Source organism: Rhamphochromis sp. 'chilingali' (assembly GCF_963969265.1).
Source record: "Rhamphochromis sp. 'chilingali' genome assembly, chromosome: 10".
NCBI lineage: Eukaryota > Metazoa > Chordata > Actinopteri > Cichliformes > Cichlidae > Rhamphochromis > Rhamphochromis sp. 'chilingali'.
Genome location: NC_137937.1, coordinates 39827249 through 39852700, shown reverse-complemented (window position 1 = coordinate 39852700; position 25452 = coordinate 39827249). Strand labels below are relative to the sequence as shown.

The following is a 25452-nucleotide window of genomic DNA, read 5'->3' as shown; positions in this document are numbered from 1 at the left end:
TGTCACACACAAAACCATACACAGTATGACATGAGGTGAAATGCTTGTAGCTGTGCAATGCAATGCCCGACCATTAAATGACATTAATTAATTAATGATGTGATGCAAACAGCATGAAAGTGTTGAGGATTTCCTCTGGGACGGTGGTCAGAGTGATCAAATTACATCAAGTCCGCCACTGTGTTTAGGATAACCACGAATTAGTCCACCTGAATGAGGGAGGAGTTACTGTGGGACACCTGTGCAGCAGAAACAAACACATCACCTTCACAGGTTTTTGTTCCTCTTTGTTCAAATCACAGCCTGATGACTTACATCAGGTGATCTGTTTGGAGTCCTTCTTCAGGACCTTTTAGTTTTAGACTCACATAAACACCACCCAGATTATGTCATCAACCTGTGTCCTTCATGTTTAATATCCAGGTAAGCAGCAGGTAAATTCTGGACTGATGCTTACCTGAACTTACTGACTTACAGAGCTGATGACCGCTGTCCTATGACCTGAGCATGCTGGCTGGTTCAGTGAAGCTGGATAACAAAAAACACCCTCGGGTGACTCACCTGTTTGGGCGTATGATTAACCCTGTAAAACCGATCAGAGCGGGCACGCTCCGTTTTGTGCAACTACTTTTAAATCCTGTTAGCACTGCAACCACGTGAGCTAGCGCAATAATTTTTTTTGCATATGAAACCGGAGAAGTTGTACTTACATCTTATGGCATCAGCTTGTCCTAGGTCACAGTTGCCTTCCACATATAGCTTTGCAAAAACTGCATAAAAAGCGCTTGCAGCAACAAAAACACAATATTCCAGAAACAGGCTTTGCCGATCAGCTGTTCTTTTTTTTTTTTTTTTTTTTTGCCGATCACCTGTTCAAAACACTTCCTACACTGGAATAGATGTCAGCACGAACTATCACAGGTCCGCCATGACCTGCCCTAAACCGGAAGTGATGTCATTTTTGTTCAGGTTGCCTAGCAACCATGATACTAACCGCAAGAAATGTTACATACAGCTTTGTGTGACAGAAATGAAGGAGAAAAATGTTTTGTTGGTCATTCATTTTTGTCATGACGTCACTTTGATGAGTATCTGAGGCTGAGACCACAGGACTGTAAAACATGATTGTTGGGCTTCATTCCTCAACAGTCATTTCAAGATTAGCTAGTAAATAACAATTAGCTGATGTCGGTCATGAGACTAAAATCATCCCACTGTGGTAATGTAAATATAATATGGACAATATTATATGTATTGTCCGATTATTATGAGATATATATATGTAGAGGCTTTAAAACCAAGTTAACGCTGAAAGCACAAACATCACTAATGTCACATAACTGTGCCGACATGTGGCCAACAGCAATGTTTTAATGTTCTTCGTTATTAAACATTCGCACATAAATAAGTGACGTCATATTCAGTACTTACTTTTGACAGTTCACTCTTGGCCGCTCCCTTCTGCCGTATTTTGCGGCAAAATTATCCACACCTACCGCCGCGCTATGAATTGTGGGATATATGGGACCACGAAGCGTGCACCAAGCGTCCCTCTCACGTTTTCAGCTTGTTCAAAATGTTGCTGCTCGTCTCTCACACACAGGCATGAACATATCTCACCGATCCTGTCCTCTCTTCCTCGACTTCCTGTTTATCACAGCAGTCCTAACTTTGGCTCATGAACAGTCTTTCTCCTCCGTCCCTTTCTGATCTACTTCAGCCTCATGCTCCCTCGCGGCCCTTAGATCAGCTGACCAGCTGCTTTGTCCCAAAAATTGTCTGAAACTTAGAGGAGGATGAGCTTTTTCAGCTGTGGCTCCCAAACTTTGGAATGCGTTGCCTTTGAGTAATAGACAGGCATCTTCACTGTTTTCAAGTCTCTTTTGAGAACACTTTTTTTCCAGTAGCGTTTGATCGGTGTGAGTTGATGTGCTTTGTTTTAACGTGAGTGGTTTTGTCTTTTGTTGTCTTTACAATCTTGTTTTGTTTTTGTACTTTGTTTTTAAATGTGCTGTATAAATAAACTGGATCTGATTATTGATCGATTGATTGGGTGATCGGTAATACAGCTGCGATTAATATGAAGTAAATGGAAACAAGCCTTAGATCAATGAGGAGAATCCATAGAATATCGAGTATTGATCTGCTGATTTCCAGTCTGTAGGAATTAAACATGGAAAAATATGAAAGCTGTATTGAAAATGCTCAGCTGTTCAATCACATATCAGCAGGTCACCTGTTAAAGGGCAAAGATCAGAATGTATTAAATACAGGGAATGCAGAATTATTAGGCAAGTTGTATTTTTGAGGAATAATGTTATTATTGAACAACAACCATGTTCTCAATGAACCCAAAAAACTCATTAATATCAAAGCTGAATGTTTTTGGAAGTAGTTTTTAGTTTGTTTTTAGTTTGAGCTATTTTAGGGGGATATCTGTGTGTGCAGGTGACTATTACTGTGCATAATTATTAGGCAACTTAACAAAAAACAAATATATACCCATTTCAATTATTTATTTTTACCAGTGAAACCAATATAACATCTCCACATTCACAAATATACATTTCTGACATTCAAAAACAAAACAAAAACAAATCAGCGACCAATATAGCCACCTTTCTAATGATCGGCTATGTACCACAGGCCTTCAAGCTGGCTGTAGTTAAACCTTTACTCAAAAAGCCATCTCTAGACCCAGCAGTCTTAGCTAATTATAGGCCAATCTCCAACCTTCCTTTAATATCAAACATCCTTGAAAGAGTAGTTGTCAAACAGCTAACAGATCATCTGCAGAGGTTTATTTGAAGAGTTTCAGTCAGGTTTCAGAGCTCATCACAGCACAGAAACAGCTTTAGTGAAGGTTACAAATGATCTTCTTATGGCCTCTGACAGTGGACTCATCTCTGTGCTTGTCCTGCTAGACCTCAGTGCAGCGTTCGATACTGTCGACCATAATATCCTATTAGAGCGATTAGAACATGCTGTAGGTATTACAGGTACTGCACTGCAGTGGTTTGTATCATATCTATCTAATAGACTCCAGTTTGTGCATGTAAATGGAGAGTGCTCTTCACACACTGAGGTTAATTATGGAGTTCCACAGGGTTCAGTGCTAGGACCAATTCTGTTTACATTATACATGCTTCCCTTAGGCAGCATCATTAGAAGACATAGCATACATTTTCACTGCTATGCAGATGACACCCAGCTCTATCTGTCAATGAAGCCAGATAACACACACCAATTAGTTAAACTGCAGGAATGTCTTAAAGACATAAAGACCTGGATGGCCGCTAACTTTCTGCTTCTTAATTCAGATAAAACTGAGGTTATTGTACTCGGCCCTGAAAAGCCTAGAAATATGGTATCTAAGCAGATTCTTCCTCTGGATGGCATTACCTTGGCCTCCAGTAACACTGTGAGGAACCTTGGAGTCATTTTTGACCAGGACATGTCCTTCAATGCACATATTAAACAAATATGTAAGACTGCGTTCTTCCATTTGCGCAACATCTCTAAAATTAGAAATATCCTGTCTCAGAGTGACGCTGAAAAACTAGTTCATGCATTTATTACTTCCAGGCTGGACTACTGCAATTCATTATTATCAGGATGTCCAAAAAACTCACTGAAAAGCCTTCAGCTAATCCAAAATGCTGCAGCAAGAGTCCTGACAGGGACTAGAAAGAGAGAGCAGATTTCTCCTATTTTGGCTTCCTGTTAAATCCAGAATTCAAAATCCTGCTCCTCACATACAAGGTCTTAAATAATCAGACCCCATCTTATCTTAATGACCTTGTAGTACCATATCACCCTATTAGAGCACTTCGCTCTCGCTCTGCAGGCCTACTTGTTGTTCCTAGAGTATTTAAAAGTAGAATGGGAGGGAGAGCCTTCAGTTTTCAGGCCCCTCTTCTGTGGAACTAGCTTCCAGTTTGGATTCAGGAGACAGACACTATCTCTACTTTCAAGATTAGGCTTCAAACTTTCCTTTTTGGTAAAGCATATAATTAGGGCTGGACCAGGTGACCCTGAATCCTCCCTTAGTTATGCTGCAATAGACGTAGGCTGCCGGGGATTCCCATGATGCATTGAGTTTTTCCTTTCCAGTCACCTTTCTCACTCACTATGTGTTAACAGACCTCTCTGCACTGAATCATATCTGTTATTAACCTCTGTCTCTCTTACACAGCATGTCTTTATCCTGTCTTCCTTCTCTCACCCCAACCGGTCGCAGCAGATGGCCGCCCCTCCCTGAGCCTGGTTCTGCCGGAGGTTTCTTCCTGTTAAAAGGGAGTTTTTCCTTCCCACTGTTGCCAAAGTGCTTGCTCATAGGGGGTCATATGATTGTTGGGTTTTTCTCTGTATCTATGAAGCGCCTTGAGGCGACTTATGTTGTGATTTGGCGCTATATAAATAAAATTGAATTGAATTGAATTGAATTGTGGTGGTTCCCAGCCAGAGTTGCATGGACTGTAGCTCCTCTCCCTGTGCAATTTTAAATTAGGTGGATGTTGCTTTACTAAGTATTAGTTCTGAGGGCTGAAGGTCCCCAAAGTACTTTTGATTACTTTTAATGAGAAAAAGATAGCTGCTGTTAATTTAAGACAGCACTACAAGTCAAAACATCAGGACAAGCTGAAAAACCGAAATGCAGAGCAGAAACTACAGAAAGTAGAAGAGCTAAAGAAGAATCTGACATTTCAGCAGAGGTGGGTCGAGTATCCAAAAATTGTACTCAAGTAAGAGTAGCATTACTTTAAAATATTATTACTCAAGTAAAAGTAGTCGTCAAAAAAGTTACTCAACTAAGAGTAAAAAAAGTACTTGGCAAAAAGACTACTCAAGTAGCCAGTAACTGTTTGAAATGTCAGATTTATTTTATAAATAAATGCTATCATGAAGCCAATACAGAAGAACCTTAAAGGAGTAGAGACGAGCTGTTTGCATGTGCGTTGAACTCTAGCGTCATTAACCAGGCTAGCTGTTAGCTTATAGCTCACGCTAGCTAACCAGCGAGCAGTTAAAAGGACAGCTGAAGCTGCACAAAACACCCACAAACTTATCTCACTACAACGTAGCGCCGAAAATATGACTCGCAGCTCGAGCTCGACACAGCTGCTGTAACATAAGACTGACATCCAGCTAACCACAGCTAAAAAGATATTTAGAGAAAACTTACCGTTTCCTCAGGTTACACGAGTTGAGTTGTTTCACGCTGAAAAGTTGTTGTTTTGGCTCTCACTGAAGACACCAACACTGCAGATATAGCTGTTCATTTGTGCTGCTTTTAAGCGAAACATTCTTTGTATGTGAGGCCAAGGGTGTTCATCCTCTTCAGCTCTAGCGTAGACTCTGCCATGTTTTCATGGGTTTCTTCTTTCTGTGTGTCCGCTACTTTGAAACGCTTGGGCCGCTCTGCCCGCCACAGTTTCAAACTGGTCATGTGACTGCATGGCCACATCTCATTGGTAAAAAAGTTACCGGAAACTCCACTGGCGGCATGTTATCTAATGTGTTAAACTAATTTTAAAAAAAAGAACGAAAAAATAACGAGTCGAATTTTGCAAATGTAGCGGAGTAAAAGTACAGTTTCCTATGGGCTCAAAATGTGGTCATAAATATTTTGTACTTGTAAATCAGTTTTGTACTTGTAAATCAGGATTTGTATGTGTAAAAAGAATTTGTGTTAGTGTAAAAAAGATTAGTGTTGTGGACTTAGCCAAAAAATCCCTGCAAGTTACAAGTACGAATTTTGACCCTATTTTTCTTCCTTTCATCTGATTGGTCAATGTCATGTCAATCACAAATTAAACAATCCAATCAGAGAACAGATGGGTTTGGCTGTCGGAGGGGCGCTTTTTTTGAACTGCAGGTCCTTGAAGGGTAATACAGTTTGAAGCTGGAGGATCTCTATATAAATATCCGATAGCAGCTAGGTCCCCTAACTTTCAGCAGCTGTTGAAAGGATAAAGTTGTGGTATATCAGTGGTTAGAAACACCATCATTACTTTAGGATTAGTTTAACACAAAGTCAGGGCTGACCCGGGACCATTGCTGTGAGTCACAGTGCGCAGCATAAAGGTCCTTTCACATCGGACGCAACATGTGCTGCTAATGCTAACTGCTAACTAAAAGCCAAGGATCCAGAATTTGTTGCGCTGGCTGCTGAGCTCTGTGGGTTTTTGCAGCAGCTCTACCTGTAGTAGATGCACCTGCACTCCTCTACAAGAGTTTCTGGTTTTTTTGCTAGTTCTTCAAATCTTCAATAAAAACATGTATGCTAATTCATAACAAAGAAAGCTTTGTAATGACCACATTTTGAGCCCATACGTTTCTTCTTCATAAATGTACTCAAGTAAAAGTAAAAAGTATCTTGCAAAAAAGGTACTTTAAAAGTACATTTTTTTCAAAAACTTACTCAAGTAAATGTAACGGAGTAAATGTAACTCGTTACTACCCACCTCTGCATTTCAGCAGATGACTTTCACCAGTGCAAAATCACAAAGTGAAGCTGTTGTGAAAGCAAGTTTTATTGTAGCAGAGGAGCCAAATCAGCCCGGTACCACTCTGAAGAGCTGCATGATGAAGGTGTGCGACGTCTTGTGTCCAGACAAAATGCAGATTTTGGCAAATGTGAGCCTGAGCAGAAATACGATTGCTGATCGGGTTTGTGAGATGGCCACTGATTTAAGAACACAGTTGTGTGAAAGAAGCAAAAACTTTCTTGCATACTCTCTTGCTGTGGATGAAAGTACAGACATGATGGACATTGCACAGCTGACCATCTTCATCCGTAAGGGGAGTGAATATTGGAAATTGAATCGATGCACGGGACAACGACAGGAAAAGACATTTTTTAAAAGTATTTCAAAGTGTAACTGACATGAAACTGCGCTGGGATAACAGATGGAGCGCTGGTGTTGTGCAGGATGTAAGATCTAGTAAGGATGCAGGAGAACTGTACTGGTGAGTTAACAGCATATCACTGCATCACACACCAGGAAACGCTGTGTAGTAAAGTCCTTAAAATGGAGCATGTAATGCTCACCGTGACGCAGACCGTACATTTTATCTGAGCTAAAGGATTAAATCACCGTCAGTTTCAGTCTTTTATGTGGGAAATAGATTCAGAGTTTGCCGACATTCCTCATCACACAGAGGTCCGCTGGCTGAGTTGGGGAAAAGTTCTCAGTAGTTTTTGAGCTCAGCAAGGAAACCTGTCAGTTCATGGACATGTATGATGTGGTGAAAGCGTTTCAAGTGAAGCTGTCACAAATGCACCAGTGCAACCTGCCTCACTTTCCCTGTTGCCAAGTAATGTTGAGCCAAGTCGGCGCACTTTGCTCCGTCTACATGCGGCTGGAACCTTGTGTTTGCTTTCATTTATTTTTTCTGGGGTTTTTGCTGCATGTTCATATTTCTAACTTGCATAATTGTGACAGGATATATTTTTATGGAGAGCAAAATATTTAAAGTTAAAGTTAATTTTTTTAAGTTATTTATTCTGGAATAATATTTCTGCCTGTTTTTATTCATATTTATGTTTAAAAAACATCGATTTAGTGTGTTTAAAAAATGTTTATCTTGTTTGGCCCACGACCTAAAGTGTGCCTTGAGTTTTGGCCCCCTATGCAATTGAGTTTGACACCTCTGCTGTACACTATGCCACTATGCACTCGGTTATGGCGTTCCACGTATGCCCTGCCTGCCAGCATCTTGCACCCTGCTGCTACGTGCTGGATTGTCTCAGGGGCATCTTTACACAGCCTGCACCTGGAGTCTTGCCCATACTGGCAGTCACGTTTCCCTGGGCAATATTATCAGAATCACCTTTATTTGGCCAAGTTTGTGCACAGAAATCAATTTGACTCAACTTTGGGGGTTTTTGCATACAGAAAGCAAACTTTGTAAAAATATATAAATAAATAAATTTAAGCCATGAACAGGCTCACGGCTCAGCAGACATCAATAACAGCTTCACTCACACATCTGTACAAAACAAACTTTATTGAAACACCTTTACATAAAGAAAAACTTTACAGATAAACAGGAAGTGTCCTGTTACATGCGACAGGTGTCATGAAACGCCTCCAGGGTCCTAAAGTCCCTCCACGTGGGAGGAAGTCCGTCCTGCAGGAAACGGCCACAACGCTGACATGACGACTGGAAGAGCTTTATGTAGCTCCGCAGCCAGGTCTGAGAGGGCGACACAGAGGGGTCAGACACAGACAGGCAACGACAGAGGGTAATCAGATTACTCTGGTGCCCGATTACTCTCACCATGAAAGACCGCACAACGACGTCTGGCATCTGAGGCAGCTGGTAGTGCAGCAGGGCGGTGGTGGCGTGGTCTGTTACCTGCAAGCACCTGGCTAATCAGGGCTCCGAATGCTAGGCCCACATATCAACTTCTATGCATCTGAGATCTCTTACCTTCTGAAACACCTGGTACTGGGACTTGGTCCAGATATCCAGCTGACGAGGACAAAAGAACAGGTTACCGTGGTTACCTGGGACACATAATCAGCTGTTACCTGTCAGGCGAACACTCACCTTTCCTTCCTCGTTGTAAACGTTTTCGTTGAATCCTCGAACGATGGTTCTGTCGATAAACAGCGACCGCATCACAACGATGGCCTTCAGCACCTTCCCCAGAGTCACCTGGGACGGAGACAGGTGAGACAGACACATGTTACCTGATCTGAAAACACCTGTGGGCACAAAGTGTGTTTAAATGTGTATTCTACTACCAGCAGCACAGCCGACGTCCCGTTGGGTCTAAACAGCTCAATGGTCATATCAGGAAACAGCCTGCCGATGCGAGAGATGACATCATCCACGTACCTGTGACAGGTGTGACAGGTGCCCGTGTGTTAGTGTGAAAGGATAAACCAGGGGAACCGCAGCATAAAGGTGTGAAATAGTTTACTGTAGCACTGTTGTAGTATTTTGTGCAATAGTACTCACTGTGGAGGCAGTACCAGAGTACTGGGTTGGACTTTGGGCCGTCTCTTGGCTGATGCTCCCATCTGATTGGCTGATCGCTTCAGCGACTGCTGGTTCAACAAACTGGAGGCCAAGCTAGCGTGATACTGCAACTACACATAAACACAAACACAGCGTGAGGATTTGACGGTAGGCGGGGCCTCTAAACATGGATTAAACGTTTTCCTCACACTCAAAGACGCTCAGCCTGCATCCGACCTCACAAGTGTCCACACGAGGACAATCCCAGTGTCCTCTGTCTGTCTGACTGTCAGGCAGTAAAAACATGGAGGCAGCGTCCGGGTGGGTGGTCCCTGACCAGTTTACAGGGAGTGGTTTTATCACGTCCATGTTTTTGCAAACACGACAGCGACGGTGGAAGGACTCATCTTCAGCCTTCGTAAACGAGGGCCGCCGCTGGCTTGGTCTGTGGTGGCAGCTCCATGAGCTCCAGCTGTGGACCAACATCAAAGCACCTGACACGCTCAGAGCAGCTGAAGAGTCGCGATCAAGAACTCGCTGATTAATGAGACACAGCTGACACAGTGGGTATCAGAGGCGGGGGCTGATTCTGTTGGTCTGAAAACGCTACGAACCATCAGCTGCACACAGAGGCTTGTCACAACCACGTCTGTCTGCGGTCAACACTCGACTTTAACAAACCGAAACAAAACAAACAACTGAGGTTACAAAGGTCGTCCTTTGTGCTTATAACATGTGAAACAGTCAAATAAAAAACCTCACACGACAGAAGATGAAGTCCAAACAGCGATGATAAAACCGACACAGCAGGTTTGTGTCCCATGGCGTGTGGAAACTCCCACCGTCGCCATATTTCCCTATCTGGTATGACTGAAACACGCACGCTCAGCACGGTGTGTTAGGTAGAAGGTTTTGAGGTTGGGCGGGGGGATTAATGATGCATTCGCAGTGTGTGGGAGAAAAAAAAAAACGTGCAGACACCGTAATATTTCCATGGCAACCCATACTCGATGGTTACGATAACGCCATTTTAACCATCGTATGTGGACAAACTCGTTAAGTATATTCGATACATGGCCCAGCCCTCACTCCAGCTCAACATCCATCTTCGACCCCGCAGTAACCACAAGTCTTTAATTCCAGTTACAGTCCCTACATATTTATCTATCACTCACCCAGCTGGCTCACATTACAGCAGCCTTCACGCCAACATGTGTAAAAACAATTGTGTTGCTAGGCGATCCAGTGTGTCGTAGCTACTTTAATTTCTGTGGCTTCTCCGGTTCGAGGTAAAAGTGGTTATATTTATTTCTTTTGATCCAACACGCCCCAAAAGCCAGTATTTGATGAATACGCCCAAAGTCATGAAATATGAGATGCACAGTGCTGATGGCACCGGGTCACCTGACTCAAACAGTCCTCATCATGACGTGTCTGCAAACCCGAACATTACAGCGAACAAGAGGCACGTCCTGTTTCAGACCAGCCAGCCAACAGAGCTACTCTCTGCTAAAGGCACGGACCGCTCATGAACGGCAGGAGACAGCGACCCCGCTACACTGACGCTCAGCTGTCGTCTCCTCCGCTCAGTTAGCTATGATGGTGCTAAACATGCCTTTCTTGAATTGTTAAATCTGTGACGGTGTGTCACAGCAGGGCTCCGTGGGGAAATGTCCAGGTTCAGGTCCACTTTGATCTCGCTGTGAACAGGGCGGTTGCTCTGAGGTCCTCATCAGCAATGTTCCCTCTAAGCTGCGTGCGTGCGCAATTGCGCACTGCTGGCACGTCTCTGCGCACAGAAAAAAAAATCTAACCTGAATTGAAATTAAAATGAAAACTTTAACAATCCTGTTCTGCAGTGTTAGTCAGTGACTGGCTGCTCCCGTATGGGATCAGAACGATGCCACCTTATCCCACAGTCCAGCCAATGATGCGATTCACATTCGTATAGATACGCAGCTAATCAACGTCGCTGACAGGCTCTGACAGCGTCCTTATGTGCCGACACCGGTGTTTAGCTAGCAAAGCGGCTGATGTGGAGTGAAGCCACGTTAATGACAACGTGTACAACCATTGGAGATGTGAGCAGCACAGACGAACAACTGACGGACAAAGTGTGGACTTTATACCAGTTTTTAAATTGTGTTGATCGGCCACGTAAAACCAGAGTTATGATCAAATATCTGCAATGTTTGTTTTTCTTCCTGAATACTGTCGTCGTTTATATTTACTGCAGGAAGAAACGGTAAAAACGGCGTTTTATAAGGAAAACCCCCTGAGCAAAAACAACACCCCTCCCCCAGCCTCTCCTATTGGTGGAAAAATGTACCATGTGGACCAATCACAAAATGATATGGCAACATGGCATTTATTGTTTAGGGAGGGGGAAGTTTTAGGAGTGATGGCGTGTTTGAGATGTGAGAGATTTGCAATGTTTAGCACTAATCTTGTGTCGTTAGTGTGTAGTCAGTGTGTAGTCAGTGTGTAGTCAGTGTGTAGTCAGTGTGTAGTCAGTGTGTAGTTAGTGTGTAGTCAGTGTGTAGTGAGTGTGTAGTCAGTGTGTAGTCAGTGTGTAGTGAGTGTGTAGTGAGTGTGTAGTTAGTGTGTAGTCAGTGTGTAGTCAGTGTGTAGTCAGTGTGTAGTTAGTGTGTAGTCAGTGTGTAGTGAGTGTGTAGTCAGTGTGTAGTCAGTGTGTAGTGAGTGTGTAGTCAGTGTGTAGTCAGTGTGTAGTGTAGTCAGTAGTGTTGTGTGTGTCAGAACAATGAGTCGCCTGCTGAGTGTTACAGGTGTTACAGCAGTGACACATCTGCTGCTGTCAGGCCTGCAGGTATCAGGCTGTTGTTCTCCTTCATCTCATAGTGGACAGAAATTATTTTTGGAGCGGCACAAATAATTTGTGTGGCATCAGAGTTGATGCAGAACAGCTGATTGTTCTGTAAATAGTTTGAAATGTTTATTTAAAAACGCTTTGGCTGCATTTTTAGGTAAACAGCTGCAAAAAGCTTTGTTTGCATAACTCAGTTACTTTTTTGAAGAAGTAACTATATAATTAACTGCCCAACATTGGTCATTGTTTACTGTATTTGCAGACAGAGTTACAGACTCTCTCCCAGACCACAGACTCATAATACAGTCAGAGCTTTATAAAAAATAAAGAAAGAAAGCTTTGTTTTCAAACTTGGAGTTCAAGTTATTTTTCCTTCCAATAGTGTTAACATGCTACAGGTCATGAACAAGATTGTTTTTAATTGTCATTGTAAGTAGGCTGAAGCAGTTAATTTAAAGTAGTCTAACATAAATGCTGTAATTTGATTACTTTAATAAACCTATGTGACTTGGATGCTGGCGTGACCATACTGCACACGTCTGATGTTGCTCACAGTGGTCCAAGGGACGCTCAGGGAGTTTGTGTGTTCATGAAACATTAGAGGGAACGTTGATCATCAGTGAACAGGAAGTGCACGTTAGCGGTTACCTTGTTGGACCACTTGTATGCCTGCAGCAGCTGAGAGTACAGAGGAGTTTTATCCTGCACCGGGTCCAGACTCAGCAGACCGCTGTTATGGAGGGGGTGGGACTCTGAGGGGCGACCAACCAATCCGCTGAGACGCTCCAGCTCACTGACAGACAGACAGAGAGACGGATTTTCAGTCGCCAGAGAAAGTCAAACCGTAAAAACGTGTTTAGGATTAAAAAGTCATAAAATAACAGTCAGAGTTCAGGCTCACTTCAGCCTGCTCGAGCATGGCTGATTACACTTAGACTCTCAGTAAACATGGACCTAAAATCATCCTGACCATCAGCTGCTGTCTTGTCTCAAAATACACTCCAAGTGTTGCTCTGTGGCACGGAAAGTCGCCTTCAGTTTAGGATGTATTCAGAAAATGAACTTTATATTTTAATAATTCCCGTGAGGAAGATGCATATCTGCTCTGAGGATCCAGAATTCCCTTTGGACAGTATTTCAAGTTTCCACACCAACGACACAGCGACAGTAGGTGCTTGGCAGCTGTTAGAATCAGGAATCAGAATGCTTTATCAATCCCTAAGAAAATTATGTATCTGAATGGACCCTCTTCTGTCAGCATGTCTTTGTGTATTAACTCTTAAATCAGCAGAAATATGAATGGACCCTGGTCTGTTATGAGTCTGTCAGCATGTCTTTGTGTATTAACTCTTAAATCAGCAGAAATATGAACGGACCCTGGTCCGTCAGCATGTCTTTGTGTATTAACTCTTAAATCAGCAGAAATATGAATGGACCCTGGTCTGTCAGCATGTCTTTGTGTATTAACTCTTAAATCGGCAGAAATATGAATGGACCCTGGTCTGGGGGTTAGTGTGTTTTTCTGTAGGCTGGATCCTGACGGACAGTGTTTGGTCTCACTTGAGGTCTCTGTTGACCGCCTCTAGGTTTTCCTGGAATTCGGATATAAACTGCTTCTCTCGACCCTCCAGCGTCTCGCGATTCTTCATGCCGTCCTTCAGGAACTCGAACACGCGGCTCACGCTGGAGCGCAGCGCCTGGATGCCGCTGATGGCGTGAGAAAACGCATCCAGGTTCACTCCGACATTCACCACGTCCGCCATCTTCTCTGCTTTTCCCCCCCGGCTGCTGGCGCGCGTTGATGACGTTTAGGAAGTCGTTAAAAAAAACCAAAAAACGTGACCCTGACTGGAAAGGCAATCTTACAGTCATTGGATGATGATGTAAATAAATGTAAAGATAGAAGGTTAAAGGTCACAGGTGTTTACATGCAGGGCTGGACTGGAACAAAAAATCGGCCCGGGCATTTTGACTAGAGACCGGCCCACCAGGTATTATAGGAAAAACCATAAAGCCTTTGAATGGAAACAAACGCTGTTGTCACAGTGATGTACACTGTGTTGTTGGTATATATGTATCAGTCTAATAAACTTAAACCTACACCATCCTGCATATTCTGGTATTCTACAAGACATAATGTGGATTGCACAACACTGGACATTATATTCTTCATTTCCAGTTAATACTTGTACAGCTGCTGTTATTGTGTATATATTTATTTATATTTCTTCATACATTCTTATATAGTTCTATATTGTGTATTTTGTTGTACAGTTATTTTATTTTCAACTTTAATTTATATATTTTATCTTATTCTCCCAGTTAAATTTACCCTTCATTCTAATTTGTGTTGTACAGTTATTTCATTTTTAATCTTAATTTATATTTTATTCCTTCTTAGTTAAATTTACCCTTTTTAATTTTTCATATTTATTTCCTATCTTATTCATAGCCTTTTCCCTTTTTTGTTTTCTTTAGGTCACGAGCAGTTGTCAAAGCATTTCACTACATATCGTACTGTGTATGACTGTGTACGTGACAAATAAAATTTGAATTTGAATTTAAACAGTACCTGGAAGCAGACTGCTTGGTCGAGTTAACCTCCTGAACTATCTACAGCACATGGTGAAAACCTGAAATTAAGACAGAGGAGACTAGAGGTGAGACATGATCATTACTGATTACTGATGACAGATTTAGATATATTTTCATAAACTATTCATTTGCCACATCAATAAACAGCATGGCAGGGCAAAATATGTTTTCTAACATGGCAACCTTTACAAAGTGAAAGGAGACAGAAAGACAGGTGAGAAAGAATTTTACACAGTACTGGTACAGAATCTAGAAAATGTGGGAAAATACTGGCATCATATACAGTACTTACTTCTGAAGAAATTATGATTGGACCCTTTCTGCTATTTGCACATTTTTTGCACATTTTTTACTGTAAATTTCTAAGTTAATTTATAATTTTGTAGTAACCTGTAAATTGTAGATACTGTAAAACTTTTTTCTGTCATTTAATGGTTGGGCATTGTACAGCTACAAGCATTTCATCCCCATGTCATACTGTGTATGGTTGTGTGTGTGTGACAAATAAAATTTGAATTTGAATTTGAAAAAAATTACTATGTACAATAATGGATTTCTATGCATTTTACAGCAGATCAAAACGTTTGTTGTAAGATTCAGATAATTATTTGTTAAAAGCGAGACATTTTAAATGAGAATAAGAGAGAAAAGTATTTCCTTGTGCCCCCCTGGCAACACTTTGCTAGATCCGCCCCTGCACAGTTACCAGCTGTCAGCTGCTTAGAAAAGGATCCTGGTGTCATTTGTCTCTCAGAAACAGTTCATAACTTCAACTCATCCATGTCACCTAAAAGGTAAACCTGTTTCTCCATCACCTGTTCAGCTCTGATGGTTCAGTAAGGACATCTCCTGGTTTCATCTGCATGTTTCCCTCTCACCACATATCCAAACCGACATCATGACCAGCAGCTTTACAGCTGTGGCTCCAGCAAACATCAGCTGATACTAGAAATTAATATTAAATAAATTTTAACAACAGCTGATCAAGCTTAAACGTGCTGCTGAACCTGAAGTTCAGTTCTCCTGACACTCGGACCGGCGGCTGCTTCGGGTCTCTGCTCCTCCTGCCTTTCCGTCATCCACCTGCTGGCCTCCACCACTTGCTAATGTTACTGAATCTGTGGCAGCTCCGCGATAGCCACCACCAAACAACTGAGTTATCTTTACACATCTCCCAGCATCTGGCCAATCCACCACCTTTCATTGTTTATACCGTTACGGTTAAAAACGGGAAAAAAAACCCCATCGGCCCATAAAAACGAGGCATACCGGGCGTTTGCCCGGTATGCCCGATGGCCAGTCCAGCTATGTTTACATGTAACCGTGACCTTTGTTCATTCTGCTTCCCCGGAGACAAAAATCACCTGACCTCTGAGATTCTTAATGAGCACTGAAGGTCCGGGGAACCCCCTTTTAACAGGAAGTCACCTCCAACAGGCCCAGGCTGAGGGAGTGGCAGTTGGTCAGGGGTAGGCCAAACCAATCTTCTGCCATCAGTTTTTAGTTTGTTTGTTTTCTTTTGCCTATTTGATTTGGTTCTTTAGCCATTAGAATTATTGTCTGAAGGCCAAGATGCCCAACAGATTTACTTTACCAAGTGCATCATCACGGCCTTGCCATATCGGTCCATTGGATTAACCTTTGTTATTTATTTTATTTTATTTTCAGTAGTTAGAGACGGGACAGACATGACCTCAACAGGTGAAAAAAAGAAGAGAAAACAAGCAAAAAAGAGAGCAACATAATAAACACAACACCATTGCAATAATCTAGCTAAGTGTAAATAACAGTAAATGTTATTGTGCAGCACGCAGGGCTGACAGCGCACAATGTGCTTTGGGTTAGCAGCCAAGAAAGGTGCCATCAGTTGCTGCCCAGTGATGCCAACCACGTGTGCAAGCTCAGCAGGTGAGTGAAACAACCCGTGGCTGAGAGCAGGAACTGGACTCCCAGGTGTTCCCACATTGACTACAATCTGGGACTCTGGGACTCAACAGCTGTGTGAGGAGCAGGGTGGGTTTAGAGTCAGGATGGACTGGATGGAGCCGAGGTGCTGCAGGAGGCCGTGCGCTCATATGTGGAGCCTCGCTGCAGGACAGTGGCCTTGATCCAGGTGTCCTGGAAGCACAGGATGGGCTTCGGATGCGTTCCTGCTGGGGCGAAGCCTCAGAGGTCTCAGATATTTGCCATAAACTAAAACATGTGGCAGTCCTAAGGAGCCGACAGCACAGCAGTGATGCAAAAGAAGCGTAGCTCTAAAAATTCTCTTCAAACTAGCCAGTAAAAGCAGAAAGATTCCTGAGATTATAGGAAGTTTCCATCAGGATCTGACTGATAGGTTTGTAGCTCGAACCTATTCGCTGGAACGTTAAGGACAATCTGCTACGCAGCAAAAAGCAAGACTCAAGGCACCAAAGTTCTCTGGTTTACTCATGCATGAGGGAGACCTGGCTGGAGCCAAGCGTCGTTCCACCACTTGACCTCTGTCAGACTCTCAGCCAGGTTTCCCCACAGCACTCCTTTTATTGTGGCTACATGAATATGCATAGGGTCATTAACATATAGCATCTTACATAGGTATACATGTAAACAAAGAATACTGTGTGTGTGTGTGTGTGTGTGTGTGTGTGTGTGTGTGTGTGTGTGTGTGTGTGTGTGTGTGTGTGTGTGTGTGTGTGGTACTGCTGATCAAAGGGTCATATAACATGAAGGCAAACATCCTTGGTCAGGAAGAGGGTAGACCCCCCCCCCCCCCCCCCCCGGTGAGGAAGTCCAGCAGTTCATCTAAACAGAAAAGCACTTAGACTAGAACAGACGTAGCTACGTTAATCCTACCATAAAACAATGAAGACAAGGTACGACCTCTCCCGTGCTCCCAGGATGTGGGTGTGCATTCTAGTGTGGAATACACACCAAGCCTTTGCAGCCTGTTAAAGATCACACAACCTATCACTACACAATTGATTATACACCTCTAAGAATATATGGTTAAATATTTCCTAATACAAATGACAATAATAAAATCTAAACCCAACACTGACCCTGATGGTCGTTTTTGCTGTAATGCTCCAATGATTTCATAAATTTGTTGCATATATTTTATAATTTAATCATCAGGGATCTTTTTACTGAGCAGCGATGTAACGTTTGGCTAAAAGGCTCTCACAGAGCTGCAGGTGGACCTGAACTAGAACCACCACATCATCAGCTCATAGCTCAAAGACTCCACCTCCTGTCAGACCGGGGGACGTGGTCTCCGCCCATCAACCCATTCCTGGCCATTTCGTTTATTTGTGACTGACACCTTTGTTTACCTGAGCAGGTGCAGAATATCAATATTAAATCTCAGAGGAAAAAAGTTTGTTTCCTGTCAGGATCAGATGCCAGTCATGTGACTAGCGGGGTTATTCACCCCTCGCTATCAACCGTCAGATGAACCGTTTTACCACCTGATCCAGAGAGAGAGAGAGCGAGAGGGAGGGCTGAGCCATCAGAGCGACAGATCTTTGAGAGAGAAAAGAAAAGGGGATGAGGAGAGGGATTAGAGGAGAAACAGAAGGAGGCTCGCTGAGGAAGAGGAGGATTAACGAGAAGAGGAAGGGAACAAAAGGAAATACAGTAAGAAGAGAGGAGCTGAGGAGGAGGAATGTTTGATCGCCCGTTTAATCAGCTCATCAAGAATCAACTTGAAGACAGACAGGTGAGTGGCTGTCACACAGACAGGTGTGCTTGCAGACAGACAGACACACGGATGAAATAACCTGAGCAGGTGTGTATGAAGGTGTCTCAGGTGAAAACTGATCTGAAAGCTTCAGGTGATAAAATTATGATTTTCTGAAAGTAAACGAGACATTAGTGAGGAGGTGTTCCTAATGAAGTGGACGCTGAGTGTGTGTCAGGCATGGTACTGATCCCGCTCCGGTTTCATCAGCAGGAAGATTTTAATAAAGAGGAAGAGTCGGAGGACCGAGCGTCTCAGTTTAATCATCTCTGCCATCTCACAAACAAACACAGACTCTGAGCCGAGCTCGGACCGTCTCGCTTTATTTCTCCAGAGGCTGCAGGACGCTGAGCAACATCTACACACCTGCTCCTGCATGATGACGGCTGATTAAAAGACTTCAGGTAAACCGGCAGGTCACAAACATCTGGATGCTTTCAGTAGCTGGTCAGTGCTTCAGGGTCGCCGCTGGTTAGGGTGTTTATACTGGTAGGAAAAACTTGGCGATTGTCACTTTGGGGGGGGGTGTCGGGTTGTGGTACTTCCCTGCCTGAGGCTGAGAGATGGCACGATGCTCGGCTCCAGCTGTGGAACTGGACTCCAGGAAGGCGGGGCTGGATACTGCCCCAGTTTGCAGCTGTCTGCAGTGACAGGTGGTGGGCGAGGGGCGGCGGGTCTTCTTCTATCCCCAAGGTTCACAGCGTTTCTCTGGTGGATGTGAGCCTTGCTTCCCTGCGTGTTTGGGTGGGAGAACAGGTCTCGACTGGGGCTTGTGCGGACTTGTCCAATCACAGCTCAGAGTACTCAGGTCCTGTAGGGTTCGGTTGTCCTGCTGGGAGTCTTCAACGGTCACATGAGCAGTAACAGTGAGATGTGACTGGGAGAAATGGCCTGCCCGGTCTCTGACTTCTTCACAGTTTGTCCATAATGAAGGGGCGCCTGGTTCCAACTCAGCTTAGTGACCGGTTCGTGCAGACTGAGTAGCCTCCTGTAAGGTGCGTTGCTCCTTACGTTTCCAGGCTGAACAAAAACACGTGAAAGCTCTCGGCTGAAGGCAACAATGTAGAAAATATTCATGAATAATTGGTTTGAATGCACAGGCGAGCTTCCAGAGACAACACAAGCCTGTGCCCAAAGGTGGCAGCTGCAAACAGGAAGTGAGGTCATTTTGAGCAGATTGTTTCCTGTCTGTGAACATGTTTGGTTCAAGTTCACGGCATACTCAACGTTTGATGCTCTGTTTCTGTTCTTCCACTGCAGGCCTGTGGGCGGCGAGCAAAACCTTTAGCACACCATGACAACCACACAGAAAGCAGATGGTTGCCATGGTAGCCACCTGTTTGAAGTAGGCCTGGCAAAGCTGTAACTATGGCATGACCTTCAGCTGAACTTCCTGTTTGCCTGACAGTTCATCATGTCCCTCTCACACGCCCTCGCCCTCCTCGCCCTCCTGCTGCCGCGTGGACGGTGTCAGTTTGATGTCTGTCGATCTCTGCGTGGCTCAAAGGCGGGGCCTGAGTTTTACGCCTGTCAGCCGCCCCCAACCAACATGAAGGAGGTGATGCAGATCAGAGTTGACCCCCCTGGGATCACCTGCGGAAACCCACCTGAGAGATTCTGTACACTGGTCAGTCTGACGCACCTGAACACACACACCTGATCACAAACCTGAACACACAGGTGACCTCTGAGCCGACTTCCTGTTGCCTGTGTCACAGAAAGACATTGTAGCTCTGCTCTCTTCATCATTTTCACTCCACAAACTTCAGTTTGTCAGATGAACTCTGTCCACAGGTGAGGGTTTCACTTCACAGAGAGCTTGTGATTGGTGCTGCAGCATCTGAACTGTTTGCTGATGAAATTATTTTAAAGTTTTCCGACTACATTTAAATTGTTGGTGTTTCACTCATTTTAAACGTGAGCAGCTCGTTATCTTTCACCAAAACAAGGAAGAGTAGACGATCACCTGTCAGTCATTGTATGACCTCCTGCAGGTGCCCCGAGCCACAGTTTGGACCCCTCTGCAAACACACAGAGGACACGGTGATCCCGCTGGCTCTCTAATTGTTCCTTTGGGAAGCTGAAGTCCTGCCTGAATTATTGATAAATGTAACAGCTGTAATGAAGCAAAGACTAAATGCTAATTGATTTCATTTGTGTCAGTGAAAAGACCCCGAGAGTCGGACAGGAAGCGTCTCACAACATACGTGAAACACGCTAAAGTTCAGTGGGTTAGACAGGCGCAGTAACGTGATCAGAACATGAACAAGGACGTTCAGACTGTGCAGCAGATGGACTCTGGAGCCACTGGCTCCACTGAAAAACAGACTCAGCTGTAATCACATTGGGTGGAACAGTGGTTATGCCTCCAAGCAAGAAGGTTCCTGGTTTGAATCCCAGCTGTACCTGCACGGCTTTTCGCCAGCTTCCTCCTGAGACTTGCGTGACTAACTGATCTGAAATCAGCTATGAAGTGTGGGAACAACTCATGTTAGCGTTTAGTTGACATGCTCACAGTTCAAAGTGTCGACGGAGCTGTTTACAGTTTTTGAAAGTGAAGAGTGGGCGTAGATACCTGCTATCTGTGCAGGTATCTACACCCCCCAACATTCAATGACATTTCTTATCACACAGGATCAATAATGAGTTTACATTCAGACCACCACACATGCTTTGAGTCAGACTACTGTAACAGTCTTTTAACGGGAATTAATAAGCTTTGCTATCCAAACTTTCCAGGAACCCTGAACATGTTACTCCAGCTTGCTGCTCTTCAGATTTGACTCAGTAAAGTTAAATCCCATTTCAGAGTATCGACCTGCTCTTCCTGTACCAACCGCTGCGAACCCTCAGATCCTCAACACAAACCTGTTTCCTGTTCCCACCTCATGCTAAAGGTGATCGAGTGTTGGCTGTTTTTCACACTCAGCTCTGGAGTGAGCGGCCCGAGGAGCTCTGGCATGCTTTGTCGGGGTTTTCTATAAACTGGTCAATTTGAATGTAGATTTGATGTTTTTGACATTCTTAGTTGAACTCAGTATTGTTTGTAACTTCGTTAAAGTTATTCATTACATTTGGAATAACTGTCAGGTAACTTTGGAGTCTAATTGGCTTATATTACATTGTGGTCACGCTGACAACTAAATACACAAGGATTCATTTTTAAAAACCTTTTTATTTGGAACAAATTAGGTGATATTACTGAGACGTAGTAGTGAGTTTACTTCTGTCGTTGTCACTGGTGCTGATGTCGAAACTACATCTAGTCAGGTGACCAAGAAAGTTAGCGACAGATCGAACAGATTTCATGAGTTTACCCAATTCCTTAAAACTCCAGAGAGGCCTGTAAGACTGCACCTCTGCTTCCTGGTCCCAACTCGGGTCACGTTTTGGGGGGTTTAATAAATTTGGCGGGAGCTGCTCCATCCAAAGCAGGATAGATGCCGTCTCTTCTAACAAGACCAGGGTCCTTCCGAATGTTTCCTAGTTATCTGATGTTGGACTCTGAGTTTGGATATTTTGGTGGAAACTGCATGAAAATTTAAACACTTTCATGATCATCTGACAGGAATGAGTCTAACACGTCTCCTTCAGCATGTATTTCAGGTTTTCGGCCCTCTTCGTGTGATTAGTTAGTGCTGGTTAGTTAAAGCCACATCTCCTGCACACGGCAGCTGAAGTTAAAGGATAAACCTCAAACCCTAATCAGATTAGCATCAGTGTTAATCCCTCTCTGCACATGTTAGAGTCTCTGTAAAGGTACAGCATACTGACCTTTAATGACTAAACAAAGTATGTGTAAGTATAATGGAGGCCTAGGTTAAAGGTCAACATTAATTAAACACAGGCAAACAGAAGCTGTGAGAATACCGCACAGTTTGTGTTTGCAAACGTCATCGGTATTAACCGCCTACAAACAGCATGTCAGACCAAATCAGGAAGCACCCGCAACAATAAAACTACAAACACTGGCCATGAAAAGCCACACTGGTGCTGGTCCATGTTCACCATTAATACTAGCACTTCTGCGCTGAAGTTATGGTCTTTCCTCATCTCAGTCCACTCTGACTACCTCGAACAACACATTTTTAAATTAAATTAAATTAAATTTTATTTATATAGCGCTAAATCACAACAAAGGTCGCCTCAAGGCGCTTCATAGATACAGAGAAAAACCCAACAATCATATGACCCCCTATGAATTTAAACCTCAAAAGTCCCCCTCTTCATTTCTCTCCTGAGAAATGAACTAATTCCTTATTTATCCCTTTAAATTTACTTGCAGGTGAAAATAATAACTAGAATGTAACGAAACAAATCATGCCCACAAATCAAGCTCTAAACCCACTTCTAATTTCTATTTTTGGCCACACACCGTCTACGGGTAACATAAATCCAGTCTTAACACTATTTCTTTGGCAATTTACATAACATACAAATCCTGCAAACTATCACTAAAGTTGCTCTCATTACTCTCCATTACTTTCACAGCGTTACTGGAGGCCAAGGTAATGCCATCCAGAGTAAGAATCTGGTTAGATACCATATTTCTAAGCTTTTCAGGGCCGAGTACAATAACCTCAGTTTGATCTGAATGAAGAAGCAGAAAGTTAGCGGCCATCCAGGTCTTTATGTCTTTAAGACATTCCTGCAGTTTAACTCATTGGTGTGTGTTATCTGGCTTCATGGACAGATAGAGCTGGGTGTCATCTGCATAGCAGTGTAAATGTATGCTATGTCTTCTAATGATGCTGCCTAAGGGAAGCATGTATAATGTATGAGGTAAAAGTAAAAAGAACAAATTCCTGATAAAACATCTGTTTTCTGTGGACTTCCATCACACTCACCCTCTTTTCTCTCAATCAACCTTTGTCTTCGAGGGGCTCCTGCAACACCATGCCTGGGATTATAATGACTGTCTCTGAAATGTGCAGAGTCGCTGCTTTGAAGAGGCGTTGGAATTCTTTCAATTTTTCAGGAGTTACGGGAGCTACAGATGTTAATGTGACAATGACATTCTTGATTGTTTATAAACTTACAGCCCGTGTTCGTGCTTTATCAAATATTGGTGCTCAATGTGGTCTTTCCTCAGGAGAACCCGTACCTGTGCAGCGATGAGTGCGACGCCTCTAGCCCAGACCTGTCTCACCCTCCTCAGCTCATGGGAGACAGGGAGAGGGGTGGGCTCATCACTTACTGGCAGACAATCACATGGTCCAGGTTTCCTGAGCCCCTATTGGCCAACATCACCCTTACCTGGAACAAGAGTCTGGAGGTGGTCGATGACATTGTTGTTACCTTCGAATATGGCCGTCCAACCAGCATGGTGCTGGAGAAATCCATCGACAAAGGTGACTGGAAACCTGTTAAACACCTGTTCTGACTAATGTTTGAGAGATTTTCTGAAACATTCAGCTGATCAACTTCACTGAAGAGTAATTAGCTGAGTGCAGAGTCTGAGGGGTATCATTCAGAAACCCTTGTCTCCTCTGATCCATGGATGTGGGTGAAACAAAGTCATTTATGAAGCTTTTACAGATGGATTTTGTCTGGAGATGATTCTGAAACCAGGAAACAGGAAGTCACAAACACCGTGAACTGTCAAATAATCAGCGTTTGTGTTTCAGGTGTCACTTGGCAGCCGTATCAGTATTATGCCGACGACTGTCTCGAGGCGTTCGGCATGTCGCCCAAACGAGTCTCTGATTTAGCACCAAGTAACATTACCCGGGTCATCTGCACCGAGCAGTACTCCCGCTGGGTCGGCGCTAAGGTCTGTAACTGGACCCTGATGCTGGTCCCGCACAGTATGCAGAACACATTTGTACAGCTTATATTTATTTGTGGTTATCTGAAACTTCTCCTCACCAACAGGAAGAGAAATCTGTGGTGTTTGAGGTGAGAGCTCGGTTCGGGGTGTTTGCTGGTCCAAAGCTGATCAACATGGACGCTCTGTACACTCGGATGGAGACCACAAAGGGACTCAGAGATTTCTTCACTTTCACCAACCTCCGACTGAGGCTCCTCCGCCCGGCACTGGGAGGAACCTACGTCCAGAGAGACAACCTGCTGAAATACTTCTATGCTATTTCCAACATTGATGTTTTTGCCAGGTAACCAACAAAGACCTACCATAATCTAACTATAACTCAGCAACAACTGGCTACATTCACAAATGAGACAAACAAGTCCTTGCCCTGAAAAGACCAACATCCCTACTGGGTAACAAACTAAACAACCACAAACAAACACTAATGTACCATTTCAATGCCAAAACCAGTTAACCAACCTCTATATCACAACCAAGACGAGCCAAAAGCCAGCCATCATCATCAGGCGTTCCCCAACATTACAGCTAATCACAAAAAGTCATGTAGGGGGGCAGAACAGAGAGGGAGGCCAGTTTAAGAGGATTAGGATTTGAGATTTTGGAAAGAAATTGGACTACATTCAGAAGAATTTTCTTTTAAAGCTTACCTGACATCAGGGGGTTTTCAGCAACTTTTGACATACACAGAGGATAGATGATCCATGGTCAAGCTGAACACTGTCACCATCTTGACATGACAAGCAACTCAACCAGTCCCACTGTAGCCCCGCCCTAAATCCTGGCCTGCTTCGAGCAGGACAAACTGTTGTATTCAGTCAGACCTGAAAGTACTCACTGCTCAGATCGCCTGAGCGATCTGAAGGCTCGTACACTTCTGTCCAGTCAGACTCCTTCACAGCCAAGAGGAGTCACTCCCTGCTGGACATTAGAAAGAATGCAGGTTTAAGGAGCAGCGTCCATCTTAGTGGTCTAGTTTCAGGAGTTTCATATGAGTTGGTAAAAGTTCAGGTGAAGCTAAGCCCTTCTTTGTGTGTGTTTCTCAGGTGTAAGTGCAACCTACATGCATCTCAGTGTGCGCTGCGCGATGCGACACTGCAGTGTGAATGCGACCACAATACGGCTGGACAGGACTGTCAGAGCTGCAGCCGAGAGTTCACATCTCGCACCTGGAGACCAGGATCATACCTGCCCCTGCCCAAAGGCACTGCCAATGCCTGTATGTAGCTACACATGCACACAGACACGCACCTGCAAACAGCAATATAAACTCTACACCTGTTTCCATTCATGTCCTTCTCAGGTGAAGCAACAGAACCTGCAGCCAGTAAGTACAGCTCAGCTGATTAGCTGTCTTAACTGTCTGTCTGCTCACCTGTCTGTGTTGCATCATGGCACTTTACACTTGTAAGCAACTGTGCGTTTCTGTGCAGCTTGTCTAAGGTGAGCTTTTAGCAGCTGAATTCACTTCACGTTACATCATCCCCGTCAGTCACACGATAGCAGTCT

General features: G+C 43.8%; 2 protein-coding genes across 3 annotated transcripts in view; both read right to left on the bottom strand.

Moving 5' to 3' along the window:
• The window catches only part of fnbp1a (formin binding protein 1a), a 52301-nt gene extending 46968 nt beyond the window's left edge, over positions 1-5333 (bottom strand). Inside the window, exon 1 of one of the 2 annotated variants that reach the window (XM_080893791.1) lies at positions 5186-5333. The gene's annotated coding sequence lies outside the window, so the exon portion shown is untranslated. Of the gene's footprint in view, positions 1-1431; positions 1451-5185 lie in introns of those variants that run through there. The other variant, XM_080893792.1, reaches the window with a different exon arrangement.
• Positions 5334-7987: 2654 nt separating this feature from the next.
• On the bottom strand, positions 7988-13603 carry med27 (mediator complex subunit 27). The gene is made up of 8 exons (XM_080893536.1): positions 13361-13603; positions 12449-12593; positions 8974-9104; positions 8757-8850; positions 8560-8667; positions 8440-8481; positions 8287-8364; positions 7988-8202 (listed from the first exon to the last, which is right to left on the bottom strand). The coding sequence occupies exons 1-8, from the start codon at positions 13561-13563 to the stop codon at positions 8068-8070; spliced, it is 936 nt and encodes a 311-aa protein (XP_080749662.1). The 5' UTR covers positions 13564-13603; the 3' UTR covers positions 7988-8067.
• Between the last annotated feature and the right edge of the window lie 11849 nt (positions 13604-25452).

Bases quoted from the DNA above. Each gene is read 5' to 3' on its own strand.
- med27 (XM_080893536.1), bottom strand. From the start codon at position 13,563: ATGGCGGACGTGGTGAATGTCGGAGTGAACCTGGATGCGTTTTCTCAC. The intron at 8,851-8,973 runs GTGAGTACTATT...CACCTGTCACAG, and splicing joins ACTCTGGTACTGCCTCCACA to GTACGTGGATGATGTCATCT. The intron at 8,668-8,756 runs GTAGTAGAATAC...TCTCCGTCCCAG, and splicing joins GGACGTCGGCTGTGCTGCTG to GTGACTCTGGGGAAGGTGCT.